This window comes from Thunnus thynnus, chromosome 23 (assembly GCF_963924715.1).
Source record: "Thunnus thynnus chromosome 23, fThuThy2.1, whole genome shotgun sequence".
NCBI classification, from domain to species: domain Eukaryota; kingdom Metazoa; phylum Chordata; class Actinopteri; order Scombriformes; family Scombridae; genus Thunnus; species Thunnus thynnus.
The window spans coordinates 22485399-22504096 of record NC_089539.1 but is presented as its reverse complement, the minus strand read 5'-3'; the positions used below and the strand labels follow the sequence as shown (position 1 = coordinate 22504096).

At 38.6% G+C, this 18698-nt stretch overlaps 2 protein-coding genes across 3 annotated transcripts in view; both read left to right on the top strand.

Moving 5' to 3' along the window:
- Positions 1-5593, top strand: part of LOC137175603 (peroxisomal succinyl-coenzyme A thioesterase-like) — a 37894-nt gene extending 32301 nt beyond the window's left edge. The window contains exons 7-12 of the mRNA XM_067581381.1: positions 673-792; positions 1544-1626; positions 1719-1812; positions 2145-2225; positions 3830-3971; positions 4862-5593. Of these exons, the coding sequence (XP_067437482.1) occupies positions 673-792; positions 1544-1626; positions 1719-1812; positions 2145-2225; positions 3830-3971; positions 4862-4995 (654 nt within the window). The 3' untranslated portion in view covers positions 4996-5593. The remainder of the gene's footprint in view (positions 1-672; positions 793-1543; positions 1627-1718; positions 1813-2144; positions 2226-3829; positions 3972-4861) is intronic.
- A 93-nt stretch (positions 5594-5686) lies between these two features.
- On the top strand, positions 5687-18481 carry LOC137175605 (peroxisomal succinyl-coenzyme A thioesterase-like). 2 transcript variants are annotated; one of them, XM_067581387.1, is made up of 11 exons: positions 5687-6313; positions 9607-9812; positions 9946-10045; positions 11674-11864; positions 12019-12182; positions 12515-12634; positions 12812-12894; positions 12987-13080; positions 14619-14699; positions 16426-16567; positions 17448-18481. In XM_067581387.1, exons 2-11 carry the CDS (start codon positions 9620-9622, stop codon positions 17570-17572), a joined length of 1293 nt encoding a protein of 430 aa, XP_067437488.1. In that variant the 5' UTR covers positions 5687-6313; positions 9607-9619; the 3' UTR covers positions 17573-18481. The 2 variants fall into 2 exon arrangements, with proteins under 2 accessions (XP_067437488.1, XP_067437489.1); XM_067581388.1 differs by lacking the exon at positions 5687-6313 and adding an exon at positions 6482-6809.
- The last annotated feature ends 217 nt before the right edge of the window (positions 18482-18698 follow it).

The following is an 18698-nucleotide window of genomic DNA, read 5'->3' as shown; positions in this document are numbered from 1 at the left end:
AAAATAAGTCAATTCTTGCAGTCCTAAGTTGATGAAAAAAAGAAAACAGTAGCTTTAAAGTGTGACATATCTCAGCATCAGCAGTGGTGCTATGTTTACATGATGCAGTCTAAAGTAAGTTACCAGCTCTGAATAAACTGATGCTACAAACAATTTTCAAAGTTCCTATTATATAATTTTAGCAGACATCTGCCAGCCAGTACGTCACAAATACCTCCTCTTATAAAGGATGCTCCTGTTAGTCCCTCAGATTCAAAATGGCCTATGAGAGACCAGACCTGCAGCTCCCAGGTGGAAAGCTATCAGCTAACAGCACCTTGAGAGAGAACAGGGGCAAGACTGATAGAGATAAAACAACAACATAAAAACACTGACAAGCTTGTAACTCAGATACCAGTAAAAAAATGGCTCCTGCATTGTTTTCATTGTGGTTTCTGTGGGTGTAATGGTCATACTGCAAAAGGCTGGAAAAAGTTCACCAACATCAACTCACTAAACAGCAGTGTATCTTCACAAGAGCTTGTTGGAAACTTACAAGTACTCAGTGAGAACTTGGCGAGGACTTTACACACAAATTTTGCAGGTACATATGGAAAAATTTTGAAATTTGGGTTTATCAAACATTCTTTCTTTTTTTCTTTTCTTTATCTCCTGGTATCTACTTCTGCACAGGCGGCATTTAATATCGTCAAGGATCATCCTCAAGTGATCCCAGACAGAGTTGGAATTTTTGGTATTTCCCTTGGCGCAACTTTTACGATGTATTTGGCAGCTGAGAGCACCATTATCAAGGTAAGTAATAGTCACAAAATATCTTGGAGTTGCTTTTTCTTTAGTCTTGAATATGTGGTTATTAACTGTGTGTCACTGACGACTGACCAACACTTGTCATCATCATCATACTAATACTAATGTGCAGAGAGCCCAGTATTTATATTTGTATCTATATTTCTTGAGGCAGAGAAATTATTTGTATTTGTATTTGTATTTGTATTTGTATTTGTATTTGAATGAAAGTGGAAACACAGAGACAGCACAGCGTGTAAGCGGGAGGAACTTCAAATGCAATTATTGCTTTGCACTTTTCATTTATTGCCTATTTTTCACAACCTAACTTTATGGAAAGGAGAAGGGGAACAACAGGTTATGGAGAGTTGCTTGAGAGCACTTTGCACGTCAGTAGCTCAGTTTTATCTCTGGCTGACATCCCCAACTCTAGGAGTGATGTCCAAAATAGGAAATACGCATCATGTAGCAGGTGGATGTGACTCCCCTCGTTGAGACCTCCTGATAGACTGAGACTGAGATAGCGATGTAACTGACCTGTGCACTGGTATTTGACATGCTTTTTTTTCCCCAGAAACTAATAATTTTTAAAATATTTGTACGAAATAAATGTTCTTAAAAAAACCCACTATTTGCACTTTGCCAAATAACATATTTGGATTCGGCACAACCCCTAATACTAATTCATGAAATGTAATAATGTAATCTTTTGTTGGATTGAAAACTCAACAAACAGCATTCTTGTGTTGTGTTCCAGCCTTGGTGTTGTGTTTGTGTCAATGGCGGCCACTTTTATCCACGTGGGGAAACCCTCAGTGCATTCTATAAAATGATAATGAGGTAGGTATTCGGTTCTGTCAGTAACATAAATACAGCATACACAGTTTCACAGTTGGACTGATATATAAATTATTTATTACTTGTGATGGCAGGAATTCTCACAAGGTACGTGTGGATGAGAATGACCATCAGATATGGCGAGATGTAACTCTACCAATTACCAGTGACCTCTCAAGGAAAGTGGACGTAAGTATGTTGCACTATATATTGGTTTCATTAAGTCTCCAACACGTCTGCTACCCACCTCTGTTATTAGGAATATAATGCCCTTCATGTGATGTTCAGTAAGTATAATTTTTACCATGTTCACCATCTTAGTATGTTAGTATGCTAACATTTACTACAGCTGAGGCTGATGGGAACAATCACATCAGTTACAGTTAAAACTGAAATAGCATCGGATTGATGCAATCATATAAATGGCTTCACTAAACTATTTTTTAAATTCCAAAAAAAACCCAACTTAATGGTTCATTCTAACTAACTTCAGTTGTTCCTTATGGTTGATACTTTGTTAGGTGAGAAAAATAAACTGTCCAGTGTTGTTGGTCAGTGGTCATGATGATCAGAACATACCCGCAGTAGAGTCTGCTGAGGATGTGAGTACACACACACACACACACACACACACACACACACACTGGACAATGTTTACAGTTATATCTGCACCTGATAATGATGATATTGTATGCATGCTTCTCCTTACCTTGCGAGGAAGTTAGATTCACGAGATCCCAACCTCACAAGATCATGCAAGAATCCATCTTGTCAGATTATACGCTTGTGTCCGAACCACTGGTGGTTCAGACCAATCAGCGTCCACTGAGGAGTCTCGTGTTGTTGGGCTGAGCATGTGACCACAACAAAGGGCAAGAGTTGTGTGTCCACACAGCAGCCCAGGCCTTCAAAACGGACTCCAGCTCCCAGCAGGCTTTGCAAACTCTCACTTACATGTGACGTCCAACTTGCTCAAACTCTCGTTCCCCATTGGACAAGACCCGCTGGCAACGCACAGGAAGTTCCATGATGTCACCGAAGATATAAAGCTGAGAGCCGAGCAGAAATCAGTACTTTTCATATAAGCAAAACACGTATATACTGTTGCTCTTGTTAAGGCCTACAGTCTCTCCTCGCTGGTTGAGCTTGAGATTTCTTTGTGTTCAGTCTGACCATAATCCCCGGATCTTAAGAAAGACCGTTGTTCAAACTAGCAATCTTACCCTTCCTGCAGAAGAAAGGCGAAGGATAACCTCTGTCCCCCCCTCGTCTTTAAGTGAGTCAACTTGCTGCTCTTTCTCCACACATCCACCCAGAGAAGCCCAGCCACCACAACCCGCCAACAATGCGAAGACACCAGCTTCTTTCAGCATCCAGCCGAAGAACTGAGTTTTGACCTAACTGACGGACTACACACTCACCTCCTCACTTCCCTAAACAGTCCAAATAAGAGGCTACGTCTGTGCTGCAGTAGATTATTGATAGTGTGTTATTTTGAGCTTGATTTCTAATTGTTGTTATACCACAGACTATTAATCTGGTTGTGCAACTGTGAGTGCTTATTGCTGCCATTGTTACTTTTGGTGTGTTTATCACGCTTAACTGATTTTGGTGCTTGTCCAACTGCCTGGACTGCTTTGTGATGGTTCGCCATCATGTGAAAGACTGTGGGTTGCATTTTATTTGTTGAAGTCAGACCACGGCCAGTGAATTAGGATATTTGCACGCCACGTGTCTGTGGAGATAAAAGCAAGCGCCACCTCTCCTCATGATCTTTTGTTCAATGGTGCACTGTTTTACTTAATGTGAAAATAATGTGAAACGTGTGTGTCTGTGTCTGTCTGCGCTTAAACCGTGTATGTTTGTTCTTGTCTCAGGTCTCTCTTAAAATAAATTAGAGGCATCATTTGTCCAATCAGGATGCTTGTGCAAATTGAAGAAGAGAATCATGTTACCTCATCACATTTTGTTACTTTTTCATTGCATCTAATTGTTAATAAAACAAACAAAATTACATGTCTTAAATCAGGTAATGTTACCGTAGGGCTGCAGCTATCTATTGCCATGACAACAAGTTCTTTACAGAACTGAAAAATAAAAGTTCTTGTTAAATCTAATAGCTCAGTTACCTGTGTACGAAGAAATAGGGCCTCTGGTTAAATATGTCCACCTAGCACAATACATTTGTTTGATCTTTGACCCCCAGGTCGCCCAGATGATGCATACAGCAGGGAAGGATCACCTGCTGACCAGACTACATTACCCTGACACTGGACATGTGATTGAGCCGCCCTACTCTCCTCACTTCAGAGCTACTAACTTCATAATAGAAAGCACAAAAGCCAAAGGTGAGTTCTACTTGCACACAAGGAGGTGACTATACTAAACATTATACTAACAAAACATTCACATTTTATCAAAGAACCAAATGATAATTTCTTTCATTATCAGATGAAATGCATCAGAAACACGATACTGTTAAAGTGGAATTTCAGCAAGGAAACGTAGCTGCAAGTTTGCAAGAAATATCAGGGTGGCAGCTCACCGTCGTCCCTGTGTAGGATCACTCCATTGTTAGGGGTCCCTGAGTGATCATTTGTTGGCAAGCAGCTCAGAGTGTGATCAGAAAAACACTGTGGAGCAGTGCTTTTGGAGCAGCTGTCAACAGGGCAGAGCAGAAAAGACATCTGCCATCTGTTAAAACTGAACAGCACTGAAAAGTTTGATTTTTAGATTATAATCTTTATTTTAATGGCATTTGATGACTATATTTTCACTGTATAACTGATTCTACAGGATCTCCTTGACAAATTTCTTTACAAACGCTCTTAAAAAGTGAAATCCTTTACATATATTACAATGATAAAAGTGAGTTTCCAAGTGAGGTCCCACAAGGAAAATAATTGTTGCAGCAATTTTAACACTTGCGCCACTTTAGGCAGTGAGTCTACAGTACAACTTTTACTACAGTAAGTTATTGCTGTTGTTTCAAATGTGTTTTGCGTCTTCAACTAAACTTAAACCTGCATTAACTGAAGCAGAATGTATCTGCTGGGGACTGGTGTGACAGAATGACACTCAAAATTACAGGACTTTGCAGCTCTGGTGTCTATGTACTTTATTCTGCCTTATACTTCTAATAAAATCCTCCAGCTGTGTTTGTTTAAAGTTTTAATAATCTGTATTTTCAGACTGTTTCAGCAGAATCTTCTCTCAGATATAACATTGTGTGTTGCAGCGATTTTACTGATGGGAGGACAAACCAAACCCCATTCAGACGCTCAGGAGGACTCCTGGAGGAAGATCTTGGCTTTTCTGCAGCAGCATCTTTACTCCACTTCAATTCCCAAAGCCAAGATGATGATTACATAAATTCAGATAGACCCCAAATAACTGCTGGAAAATTACACTGATATATAATATATATATCAGGTGTAGTGTGTGTGTATATATGTATACACACACACACTACACCTGACTACATGGCATTGGGGTCAAATTGTGCCTCTATTTCATTATTTATGTGTCCACAAAGCCATAATACTGAATGAGACAGACTGAATGAGTATTATTACAAGGGCTGCAACTAATCTGTCAAGTATTTTCTCAGTTAATTTATTAGTTGTTGAGTTTACTGTCATAGAGGGCTAAAGAAACTAAAACATAATCATATGTAATGTCAATTATTCAGTCCAATCACTAGTGATTAGTATTCAGCTGCTGTGATGTCATTTCCACGTGTGTTAACAAGCGTTTTTAATGAGGGGGAAGGAATAGACGCCATTTTAAAGATTTTAAAACACATTATTGTTCCAAGCAGAGTTTTTTTTTTTTCTTAATACATGTCTGAGGGATCTTTTAATATACACTAATGCACATCGTTATCATCTTATAACGCACAATAAAGTGTCTTGATACAAGAAAATAACAGATAAGGCAGCAGAGTTTGAGATTTCCACATTATTTATTACAGCGCTTCAAAACATTGTTACTTGACACAGAAACATGGATGAGACTTTAATTAACTCAGGGATTTTGATTGAAAATAATATAAAAAAAACTAGGGCTCGTACATTTTTGTTTTTATTCTTAAAGGTGCAGTGTGTAGAATTTAGTGGCATATAGCAGAGCAGACTTGGCAGTAATTGAATATAATATTCATAAGTATGTTTTAATTAGTGTACAATCACCTGAAAATAAGAATCATTATGTTTTCGTCACCTTAGAATGAGCCCTTTATATCTACATAGAGAGCGGGTCCTCCTCCATGGAGGCCGCCATGTTTCTACAGTAGCCCAGAACAGACAAACCAAACACTGGCTCTAGAAAGGGCCTTCCATGTTTTTTGCGAGTTTCACGGCCACAGTAGGTTCTCCTACAAGCTTCAAAGGGGAGAGGAGGGAGTATTGTGTTGGTTGCAATCTGCATCCTCACTGCTAGATGCCACTAAATACTAAACACTGGTCCTTTAAAAATGGTCAGTAACAGAAAGCTAGTATAGTGGCTATTTACTAGTAGTATAACTGTGAATTAATTATTAATCAGTTTTTTGTTTGTTTTGGGTTTGTTTGGGTTTTTTTTTTTTACTTAAATCGCAGTTAAACCAGCTATTTGCTCAGTCGGTCGTTGGTCTGCTACCTTAACAAACTGACGATTAAAGTCTCCTTGTCGAGATTTAAACAACCTTGAAGTAAGTAAAAGTTTGACTAAAGTTGTTTCTTTACGAGAGGTGCACTGGGATCATTGTATTATTGTGTTATTTTAATTATAAATATTCTAATTAACTCTTAACTCCGCTTGCTCTTTCATCTTTTCACTCTGCACATGTTTCTTTTTTTCAGTCTTTATTTAGTGTTTTGTCAGAGTGATGGTTATTTGGGGTGCTTTAACTGTGCATGCGCCTTTTTTCTGCCTCTTCATCTGCATCTCCAGAGCGGCCGCCTCACAACTGATAGAACAGCTACATGAGTCTCGTGTTTTACCTGCCAGACTCGTGTTTTAATGCTATTGTTCATCGTTTGTGATGTGGAAACGTCAGAGAAATAAAAAAAGCTTGCGTCCTGGTATTAGTTCAGTTATAAAATCCAGACGCACCGCGGAGGGTCTCTCCTGCCGGCTGCTGACAGCGCTGTCAGCCGGAGAATCGATCACACTGGACGGTAGAGGAAGAGACGTTAGAGACGCTGGTATGTTCCTGTTTAAACAGGAGTTTAGCCGACTTCAGTACATTTAACACTGACTCTAAACTTCATCATTCACTCACTTGTTACTCGTACAGCGTGGCTGTGGCTCAGTCAACAATAAATCGTCTTCTGATTAGAAATAAACTTGCATTCTGTGTGTGAACTGTCTATAGCTGAATATGGTGCTATCCTGCTTTGACATACATCGTGTTGGGTTCGAGTTTGCTGTCTGTTGTGGTTTAAAATGTTCTAAAACTGGTGTAAAATATTGTTGGCAATTCAAATTAATACAAAAATCATGAATGTTGCGACATCATTATATAGACTTTGTCCTAGCAGCCCAAACTCTGACTGACTTCCAGCGTCCCTGGAATAATTACAAACCAAAAACTCAAACAACACAAGAACAAATCGATCAGGTTGTAAACAAACAATGTTATGTCACAAGTCCACAAGTCTTTTAGATTTGATTAGTGTTCCACATTTCTTCACTGCAGTTGTCCAGACATTAACTCCTTTGATTATGACACAATGATATTTTACATTTGTCCTTACTAAATGCTTTTTGAACATACAAATTCCTCTCAGGTTATATTTACTTTCTCTCATTGAAAACAACCCTTAGATGCTGTTAGGTAATTGTTGATTTTTTTACTCTGTACATGATTTGGAGTTTTGAAGTCAACCAGATCTTTAAATTTTAGTGTTTTTAACTTAATAAAAAGTGAGTTTGTTGGTTCTCTAGAAATAGTTTTGTTTATGATTCATATGGCTCTTTTTTGAAGAAAAAGTTATATATGGGAGTATAAAGGAACAGTATAATGTGTATAATGAAGCTTGATTTAGAAAATCTTTGGCTTTATATAATATTGCAATTGATTTTGATGTTTCAACATTAATATAATTTGTATGTGGCCTCCAGCATAATTTATTATCTATTATCACTCCAAGAAATTTAATTTCAGTCACTCTTTGATTGCTACATTATTTATCACAAGTTTCTTATTTGAGTTATTTGAATGATTACTAAAGATTATATATTTCCTTTTACTTAAATTCAGTGTTAGTTTATTTGCATCAAACCAACTCTTTAGCTTTTTCAGTTCCTTTTCCACTCTATCCAGAAGTTGTTTCAAGTTGTCCCCACAATAAAGAAAACTTGAATCATCTGCAAATAGAATAGTTTTCAGTGTTTTGGACACTTCACATATATTATTGATGTATAAAAAAACCCCAAAACAACAATGGTCCCAACACTGAGCCCTGGGGAACCCCACAAGTAACCTTTAGTAATTGTGATTTGAAATTTTGTATTCAGAAATACCACTACTGCACATTCCTTATTTTTTATTGCCATTGTTATGTCTTCTACAGATTCTATAAGTGCAAATGAAATTGTCCTATTAGCTCTAAATCCATATTGCTGTCCATACAGTGCATTATGTTTTGTGATGAAGTCAGCAAGTCCTGTACAGAATATTTTTTCCAGTATTTTTGAGAACTGTGGAAACAAGGAAACAGGTCTTTAGTTTGAGAGTACCTGTCTGTCTCCAGCATTATATATTAGTATGACTTTAGCTGTTTTCATTGTCCTTGGAAATACACCAGTTTGTAGAGACTGGTTACAGATATGAGTCAAAGGTTTTGCTATACATTCAATAATATTTTTAACCGTGGACATGTCATTTCCATTCCAGTCTGTGGACTTCTTACTCTTGAGTTTTTCAACAGTGTCAATCATTACTTTGTCATCTGTTCCTCTTATAAACATAGATTCTTTAACATATATATCTTTACTTTCCACATCATCTTTACTAGAGGATATTTTTTTTCATAGAGAGCAATTGTAATTGACAAAAATGATTCATGGGCTTCACCTACATCTTCCACATATACTTAATTCCAGTCTTGTTTCATTAGGTCTTCTTTAAAGGAATTAATAGCACCTTGTGTTTTGTGTCTAATTATTTTGAAGGTTTAACATCTTTCTTGGTCCTTGGTAAATAAATGAGAAACCTTTTCTAGTTTTGTAGGATAATGTTTTTGTCTGTCTAATGTCAAAAATGTCTTCTTGTTTTTTAGCCAACAATCTTAATGACTAAAGCAATTCTCTGAATTTTGCTGTAGTCCAACATGAGGTTCATATTCATGGTTTTGGCCAAAACGTCTCAACAACTGTTGAGTGGATTGCCTGCAAAACTAATGACGTTTTCATCAGCCCCAGCTGCACTTTGTTTTTAGTGCTAATTAGCAAATGTTAACATAATAACATGAGCTGCAATGATGAATCGATTAGTTGATCAACAGAAAATTAATCTGCTATTTTGTTATCAAATATTTTTTTATTCATTTTTGGAATGAATATGCAAAAAATTATCCTGTTCCAGCTTCTCAGATTTGAAGATTTGCTGCTTTTATATGTTGTATAATAAACCAAATATCTTTGGATTGGACTGTTGGTCAGACCAAACAAGACGTTTTAAGACGTCAACTTGAGCTGCAGGAAAATATAACACATTTTTCCACTATTTTCTGACAACTAATAAACTAAACGATTAATCAGTTATGAAAATAAGCCTCACAGAGCTGCTTGCATGTCTTCAGATTGTTGTTCTTGTTAACATATTTGAAGCATGTTATCTTTGGATTCAGTGTGGACAATGGTCACCTGTCAAGCCGAGCAGATACAGTAATTCAGTCACAAAAATACTTTTAAAATCCAGAACAGAGGACATTCCTAGTCCTTGTTACTGTCTTAACAACCTGTAACTCATGCTCATGTGTTTGTATTTCTCCACAGACAATTATCGACCATGTCCCAGACTATCCCTCCGATCCTCTCCGTCCTCCCCACTCGGGCTCTGGTCGATGAGAAGTTCAAGGTGTTGGTGGAGAATCTGCCTGCAGGATCTCCAGTAACTGTTCACTCCCTCCACCACTCTGAGGACAAGGACTACTGGGAGGCGTATGCCCACTACATCAGTGACCATAAAGGAACAGTGTCTGGTGGGTTCTCCTCCTCTTTATCACAAACATATTTTAAACTAAAGTTTTGCTGTCTGTCCTTAACTTTACAGCTGGTTTTCCTACTGTTTGTATGTTGTGTTTTGTTGTTGTTAATAGTCGATTGCTTTTGCAGTTGCAGAGGATTTGAGTTTTGGTGGGACATACACAGGAATAGAGCCCATGGGTTTGTTGTGGAGTATGCGTCTTGTACCAGGCAGTCAAAAAGGCCTCAGGTAATACATGAAGTGCTGTCTCTGTGAAACTGCAGTCCAGGACTTTGTGATGTCATCTAAAATCAATATCATAATTAATTGTCTTATTTACCAATGTTATGTTTAATGAAACAATTTCTTATTAGATACACTTGTGCACAATTCTCCATCCTCACTGTAGCTCTCTGATTTATTCTTTGTGCTGAACAACAAACAGAAAATCATAGATAACATTTTGGTAGCATATTCAGTTACTAGCAACCCTTTTAGAAAGTCTGCAAAAATAGGCTCTTGTTCACATCTCTTGACAATCAACATATGCTGCATTGTTGCCTACTTTAAGTCAGCATGACAAATTGCTGGTAAGTCTTGACTTACAATGTTTTGATGTTGGACTGCTAAGATCAACAGCTTTGTATTTAACATTAAGCTGCTTGAGCTAATGTTAGCTTCAGCTCTGAGTCCTGGAGGTCTTGATTCAGAGCTTTTAGGTTTATATGCTTAAAATGATGATATGATGTGTAAGTTTAAATAAAGGTTCGGACAATTTGACCATATGTTCACAAATTCTCAAGCAGAGTTCTGTCCAAGTCAGGAATTTCACCCAAACTATACTCCAGTCACTCTTTCCGTGTAGGAGCCACAACTGCTCCTAGACAAGGAATCCCAGACAACACGGTCAAAATCCTTGGCTGTTGGTCTTCCCAAGCTTACCATAGCTATATCCATCGCCACCTCATTGACATCCAAAAGAGCCCATTCTCACCTAGTCCACTGAAGTTAACTTTGGGGGATGATGAAGCTGAAAGCTCACAGAGATGTGCCCCCACCCTGAGTCCCAACTACCAGGTTCCTAGATACTCCAGTCACATCACGACTCCAATTGGCCCCGTTCATCCCCATCCAATTGACCGACCCCCTTTCATCCCTCCCCTTGTCCCCTATCATCCCACTGTACACAACGTCAATCAACCTCCGGCTCCTGTTCATCTCCCCCGGCGATCGACCCTCTTTCGTCCCTCTCCTCTACCCTAATCATCCCAACGCAATTGACCCTCATCCAATTCTTCCCAAATCTTCTCACCAAACCCAATCTTTTAAATACAACACGAATGGTATGGTCTTTGTTAGGGAAAATCAGTAAAATACAGTAGACAGCTACAGCAGAGTGCACAGAAATGGTGGAAACCCTGTTTGTCATTAGGTGAAGTTTGAACACTGTTAATGTTAAAGCTGAAGTGCCGGACTTTTGTCTGTAAAGGGGGGCGCTCAGCTGTGATTGTCTGAGTACAAAGATGTTACTAGCACGAGGGGAGGACATTTCTCTTCGTTTGATAACATTAAAAGTAAAGTTAGAATTTTTGTCAGCTTCCCGACTTTTTAAAAGAGAATTTGATCCCTTTGGGCCGATAACATTTAGAAAGTCTGGAAGGGTTGCACAATTAACAGCCAAACAGTCGGGAATGTTGCTCCCAACATGAGATTTTAAAACTCTGTATACTGGGAAATACAAAGAGATTTATCTGCTGGTGATAGGCTTAATTAGCCTTGTGTGAACTCGTTTGGCAAGGGCTTGGATGTAACAGACATTCATTTAGATGTAAAAGTTCTGCACTGCAGGTTTAAATGCCCTTTTCTTTACCTGTCAGGTTGAGAAAGATGGACGTCCACAGCCCCATGCTGGTCAACATCTCGGTCTACAGTGGACACATAGCTGAGGGCTTCAGGGAGCAGCCTCCTCTGGCCTCAGCGCTCACTGAGAGATGGTACATGGCTCCAGGGGTCCGGAGGATTGATATCAGGGAGAAAGGAGTGCGAGGGACTCTCTTTATACCTCCAGGTATAACCTGCATAACCTCCGAAAACATCTCCAGTTTACTGAACTTCAAAAAACACCCATTTTTTTTCTTTGATTTGGGCACGATTAAGGATCGCTTTCTTTAAAAAATCATTTTCTTTAGACCGAGTTTGTAATCTGTTTCTCCATGCCTCAGGTCCAGGACCCTTCCCTGGGCTGATGGATATGTGGGGAGGAAGTGGAGGGCTGATGGAGTATCGTTCGGCCTTGCTGGCGTCCCATGGTTATGTATCTTTGGCGCTGCAGTATTTCTCCCCCGGTGAGCTGAAGTCAGCAGAGCTAGAGTTCAAATATTTTGAGGTTTGTTATTTTATTAACTGTACAAAACAACAACATAAAAACATTGACTAACTCGTAACTCAGATACCAGTAAAATTGGCTCCTGCATCGTTGTCATTGGGGCTTCTGTGGGTGTCATGGTCATACTGCAAATTGCTGGAAAAAGTTCAACCAACATCAACTTGCTAAACAACTGTGCGTCTTCACAAGAGTGTGTTTGAAACTTACCAGTACTCACTGAGAACTTGGCGAGGACTTTACTCACAAACTTTGCTGGTACATATGTAGCATGAAATTTGAATTTATCGAACATTCTTTCTTTTCTTTATCTCCTGGTACCTCCTTCTACACAGGCGGCATTTAATATTGTCAAGGATCATCCTCAAGTGATCCCAGACAGAGTTGGAATTTTTGGTCTTTCCCTTGGCGCGATTGTGACCATGTATTTGGCAGCTGAGAGCACCATTATCAAGGTAACAGACCCAAAAAATCTTGGAGTTGCTTTTTCTTTAGCCTTGAATATGTGGTTGTTAACTGTGTGTCATGGAGGGCTGACCAACACTTTTATCATCATACTAATCGGTGAAATCTATTGATGTAATTTTTTGTTGGATTGAAAACTCAATAAATATCATCATGTTGTGTTCCAGCCTCGATGTTGTGTTTGTGTCAGTGGCAGCCACTTTTATCCACGTGGGGAAAACCTCACCATATTTGATCAAACTTTGATCAGGTAGGTATTTGGTTCTGTCAGTAACATAAATACAGCACACACAGTTTCACAGTTGGACTGATCAATGAATTAATTATTACTTGTGATGGCAGGAATTTTCACAAGGTACGTGTGGATGAGAACGGCTATCAGATATGGCGAGATATAATTCTACCAATTGCCAGTGACCTCTCTCTGAAAGTGGACGTAAGTATGTTGCTCTATATATTGGTTTCATTAAAGTCTGCAACTCATCTGCTACCCTTTATGCCCTTTATGTGATGTTTGTTTGTTTGTGATGTAATGTACATTTTATATAATTGCACTATGCACTGCAACTCTAACTGTAATATGCACTTTATTTCGCACTTGCACTTTTCTGCATTCTGTAGATACCTATGTTTATGGTCAGGCTGCTATGCACTATGCACTTTATATTTGCACCACACAGCTGTCTGTTTTAATCTATGTCTGTATTTAGGTTGCCATGTAGTGACTGAGGTCAGGACGGGAGTGGGAATATTTTACTCTTTTTTTCCTTTTACCTTTTATTTGTGTACTTTTTTATCATTCTTGGGTATGGAAGAAGTTATATGTGTATGCATGAACTGCACTGTATTTTGAGCTGCACTGCATCAAATTCCAATCAACCTGTTGAAATTGCAAGAAAGTATTGAATTGAATTGAATTGAATTGAATTGAATTGAATTGAATTGAATTGAATGAATGTTTAGCAAGTATAATGTTTACTGTGTTCACCATCTTAGTGTGTTAGTATGCTAACATTAACTGTAGCTGAAGTGGATGGGAACATCATTAGTTTTGCTGTTACTGAAAATTACTAGCAACTTTAGAAATAACTGTACCAGCAACTCTTTAACATTACAGGGAATTATTTGATTCACTGTGAATATAAAATGACTCATTGTTGGAGCATAAAACATTGTAAATATAATTGTTTAAAACAAAGTAAAAAGGTTGCCAGTTTAACATTGAGGGGAGGATTCAGTCACAAGGAGACACATTCACCTTCAAAAATGCATAAAAACAGATTAATCTTACGGTGTCTGTTGTCCATAGCTGCTTTATACTGTATGAGAAGCTTCTCCTTCAGTTCATTAAATCCCTACAGCATCTGAAGGCAGCAGGACAGATGTGTTGACACATCTGCAGCCTCTGATTTGATTCGACTGTATTTACCTTCATTAAATCACATGCAACAGCAGGCTGCTACAAATAACCCCACACACCTCTACACACATGAGTGTTATAACTCTGTATCCTGCCTGTCAGATGTCAGCTCATTAATCCTGTGTGACTTCTTTCCAAGTTTCTTTTTTAAGCACATGTGACGTTTCATGTTTTATTCCTTAAATACATTGCTGTGCAAAAGCTGGTGTCACATCAATTAAAGTTAAAACTGAAATAGCGTTGGATTGATGCAATCATAAACAGCTTCACCAAACTATTTTTTAAATGATGTATTTCAATCTTCATTGTCCTATAATTAACTGTTCAAAAAAACACACTGTTTTTGTAGGCTGCAGATTTGTGGTGCTGTGTGTTCACATCACACCACTTGGCACCAGACAACAATTTGCTTTCTGTGTCTTCATTTGTTGAGTCATTGTTACCACCTGACTGCGAGACAAATGTCCCCTCCTGGACAGTAAAGTTAAAAAAACAACTTATAATGGTTCATTCTAACTAACTTCAGTTGTTCCTTGTGGTTGATGCTTCGTTAGGTGAGAAAAATAACCTGTCCAATGTTGTTGGTCAATGGTCTTGATGATCAGAACATAGCTACAGTGGAGTCTGCTGAGGATGTGAGTACACACACACATACACACACACACACACACACACACACACACACACACACACTGGACAGTGTTTACAGTTATGTCTGCACTTGATTACGGTGATAATGTATGCATGCTTTTCCCTCTTGATTCTGTGTATCTTATATGAAAAGGTGGGATGGTCCATATTAATCAACAGAAGGGAGCAGCATTGTAATTTATGTATTAACCTCTGTTCTCTGGTCACATATAAATAATGTACTTACAAATACTTTCAAATACTCTGGAATGAGCTGCAAAAAACTTTGAAACTAAACTCTCTTGTTTCACCTGAAGATTTTAAAATGATACTAATACTCGCAATCCCACTTGTAACTGTTTTACTTAATGTGAAAATGTCAAATGTGTGTGTGTGTGTGTGTGTGTGTGTCTTTCCATGCTTAAACTGTGTATGTTTATTATTGTACACAGGTCTCTCTTGAAAAAGAAACCCTAATCTTAATCAGACCACTTGTTTGAATGAAGCATTAAATGAATAAATTTGAGCATTCGGCATCATTTCAATCAGACTGCTTGTGCAAATTGAAGAGGATCATGTTACGTCATCACATTTTGTTACTTTTTCATTGCGTCTAATTGTTAATACAGTGGGAACTGCTTATAGTGATCATTTCTGTCCGGGTCAAATTGATCGCTGTAAGCGGATGATCATTATAACCGATTTTTTTTCTTTTTGTTAATTTCTCACCATCTAATTGACATTTGTATATTTATTACATGAATATAAAGTAATGAAATGGGCAGTTTCACTATTTACTGAATTTTATTTGAAACAGCTGTTTCAAAGGTTTGTTGTTTCACTGCTGCATCTCATTGGCTCGTCTTTGGCAGTTTGTCATAAGCTTCAAGGAGACTACGATTTTCATTGAGAGAAAATTTTTCCTTCTTTTTCTCCCGTCATGATTTCAATGTGCGCGCAGTACCTGCCTCAGGTCACCAGCAGGCAGCAGACGGATTGTGCGTTTAGGCTGCGGGGGTGGGGGCCACAGGGGTACCGCAACGAGAAAGTTGAACCAGAATTGAAGTAAAGTTAGGCTTTTGCTGACAGTTTCTCAACTCATTTTAAAAAAGACGAGAGAGAGAGAAGCAGTGAATGAGAAAGTGAATGAGGAGAGCAAGCAGTGGTAGTGAGAAAGCCGGTGAATGAGAGGGAGAAAACGTTATTTTCTGATTGTTTCAAATGGAGGTGGAGGTGTCCACACAACCCTGCAGAGGTGCACTGCAACGCCTGATTACTATGGGAGTAAGGTAAAAAGAAAATAGAATTACCATAGTTTAAAATGTTTTTTTCTGTATGTTTTCATGTATGAAAAAACCCAAAATGAACACTGTAAGCAGACTTCTTGATTACTATAAGCAAATTATTTAAACAGCACTTGTATAGGACTGGTTCTGTCCGAGCTTTTTGATCCATATAAGCGGTTGATCACTGTAACCATGATCACTATGAGCGGTTTCCACTGTAAAACAAACAAAATTACATGTCTTAAATCAGATAATGTCACCCTAGGGCTGCAGCTATCTATTGTCATGACAACAGGTCCAAATAAATTTAAATCCATCTTTACAGAACTGAAAAATAAAGGCTCATATCACATCTAATAACTCAGTTACCTGTGTACAAAAAATACAGCCTCTGGTTAAATATGTCCACCAAGCACCACACATTTGTTTGATCTTTGACCCCCAGATCACCCAGATGATGCATGCAGCAGGGAATGATCACCTGCTGACCAGAGTGCATTACCCTGACACTGGACATCTGATTGAGCCGCCCTACTCGCCTCACTTCAGAGCTACTAAGTATTTAGTGGACACCACAAAAGCCAAAGGTGAGTTCTACTTGTTACAGGGTCAGACAGGGAGGTGACTATACTAAACATACTATACTAACAAAACATTCACCTTTTATCAGAGAACCAAATGATGATTTCTTTTATTGTTATCAGATGAAATGCATCAGAAACACGTGATACTGTAAAAGTGGAATTTCAGCCAGGAAATGTAGCTGCAAGCATGCAAGAAATATCAGGGTGGCGGCTCACCATCGTCCCTGTGTAGGCAGATCACTCCATCTTTAGGGGTCCCTGAGTGATCATTTGTTGGCAAGTAGCTCAGAATGTGATCAGAACGTGAGTCAATGAAGATTTATGAAAGTGAAATTCATGGAGCAGAGGATTGTAGCCTTTCCAAAATTAGAGCTGTACTGTTGGAGCAGCTGTTAACAGCACAGAGCAGAAAGGACGTCATGCCATCTGGTGAAACTGGACAACATTAAAAAATTTATGTTTTTTATGTCATAATTATTATTTTAATGGCATTTGATGACTATATTTTCACTGTATAACTGATTCTACAGGATCTCCTTGACAAATTTCTTTACAAACGCCCTTAAAAAGTGAAATCCTTTACATATATTACAATGATAAACATGAGTTTCCAAGTGAGGTCCCACAAGGAAATAATTTCTGCAGCAATTTTCAAACTTTTGCCACTTTAGGCAGTGAGCCAACAGTACAACTTTTACTACAGTAAGTTATTGCTGTTGTTTCAAATGTGTTTTGCGTCTTCAACTGAACTTAAACCTGCATTAACTGAAGCGGAATGTATTTGCTGGGGACTGGTGTGACAGAATGATGCTCAAAATTACAGGACTTTGCAGCCCTGGTGTCAATGTGACATGACAATATGACATGACATTGTGTTCTGCAGTGACTTTACTGTGGGGAGGACAAACCAAACCCCATTCAGATGCTCAGGAGGACTCCTGGAGGAAGATCTTGGCTTTTCTGCAGCAGCATCTTTACTCCACTTCAAGTCCCAAAGCCAAGATGTGAATGATTACATAAACTCAGATAGACCCCAAATCACAGCTGGAAAAATGTACCATTAATATATACAGACGGGTGACAATTTAAAGGAAAAACCAGGCTTGGATGCTTGACCCCTACAGTGAGGAGATCCAGTGGCTCTGTTATGCTCTGGGGGGCATTTTGCTGGCATGGTTTGGGTCCACTTGACCCCTTAGAGGGAAGGGTCACTGCAAATCAATACAAAGTTGTTTTGAGTCATCACCTTTATCCTATGATGTAACATTTCTGTCCTGACGGGAGTGGTCTCTTCCAGGATGACAATGCCCCAATTCACAAGGCACAAGGGGTCACTGAATGGTTTGACGAGTATGAAAATGATGTGAATCATATACTATGACCATCGCAGTCACCAGATCTCAACCCAATTAAACACCTATGGGAGATTTTGGACTGATGTGTTAGACAGTGTTCTCCACCACCATCATTAAAACACCAAATAAGGGAATATCTTTTGGAAGAATGGTGTTCATCCCTCTAGAAGAGATCCAGAGACTTGTAGAATCAGTGCCAAGGCGGATTTACAGTGACCCTTCCCTCTAAGCTGACAAGTAGATCCAAACCATGCCAGCAAAATGCCCCCACAGCATAACAGAGATAACAGAGCCACCGGATCCCCTCACTGTAGGGGTCAAGCATTCAGACCTGGACCAGTTTTTCCTTTAATTCATCACCTGTCTGTGTATACTCTATATATACTACACCTTACTAATTGGTATTGGGTACTCACTTTATTGATCATGTGCCTTTTGATGTGATTAATTGAAGTGCACAAAATATGTTCTTGATTTAGCGGACCATCTTGTTTTTGGGGTCAAATTGTGCCTCTATTTTCATTATTTGTGTCCACAAAGCCATAATTCTGAACGAGACAGACTGAATGAGTATTATTACTAAGGCTGCAAGTAATCTGTCCAGTATTTTCTCAGTTAATCGATTAGTCCTTGGGTATATAAAATCTCACAAAATGATGAAAAATGTCAATCACCATTTCCCAAAGCCCCATATGCAACCTGACATGTCTTGTTTTGTCCCGACCAACAGTCCACAAACCAAAGATATTCAGTTTACTGTCATAGAGGACTAAAGAAAT

Bases quoted from the DNA above. Each gene is read 5' to 3' on its own strand.
- LOC137175605 (XM_067581387.1), top strand. From the start codon at position 9,620: ATGTCCCAGACTATCCCTCCGATCCTCTCCGTCCTCCCCACTCGGGCT. The intron at 9,813-9,945 runs GTGGGTTCTCCT...TTGCTTTTGCAG, and splicing joins CCATAAAGGAACAGTGTCTG to TTGCAGAGGATTTGAGTTTT. The intron at 12,183-12,514 runs GTTTGTTATTTT...CCTTCTACACAG, and splicing joins TAGAGTTCAAATATTTTGAG to GCGGCATTTAATATTGTCAA.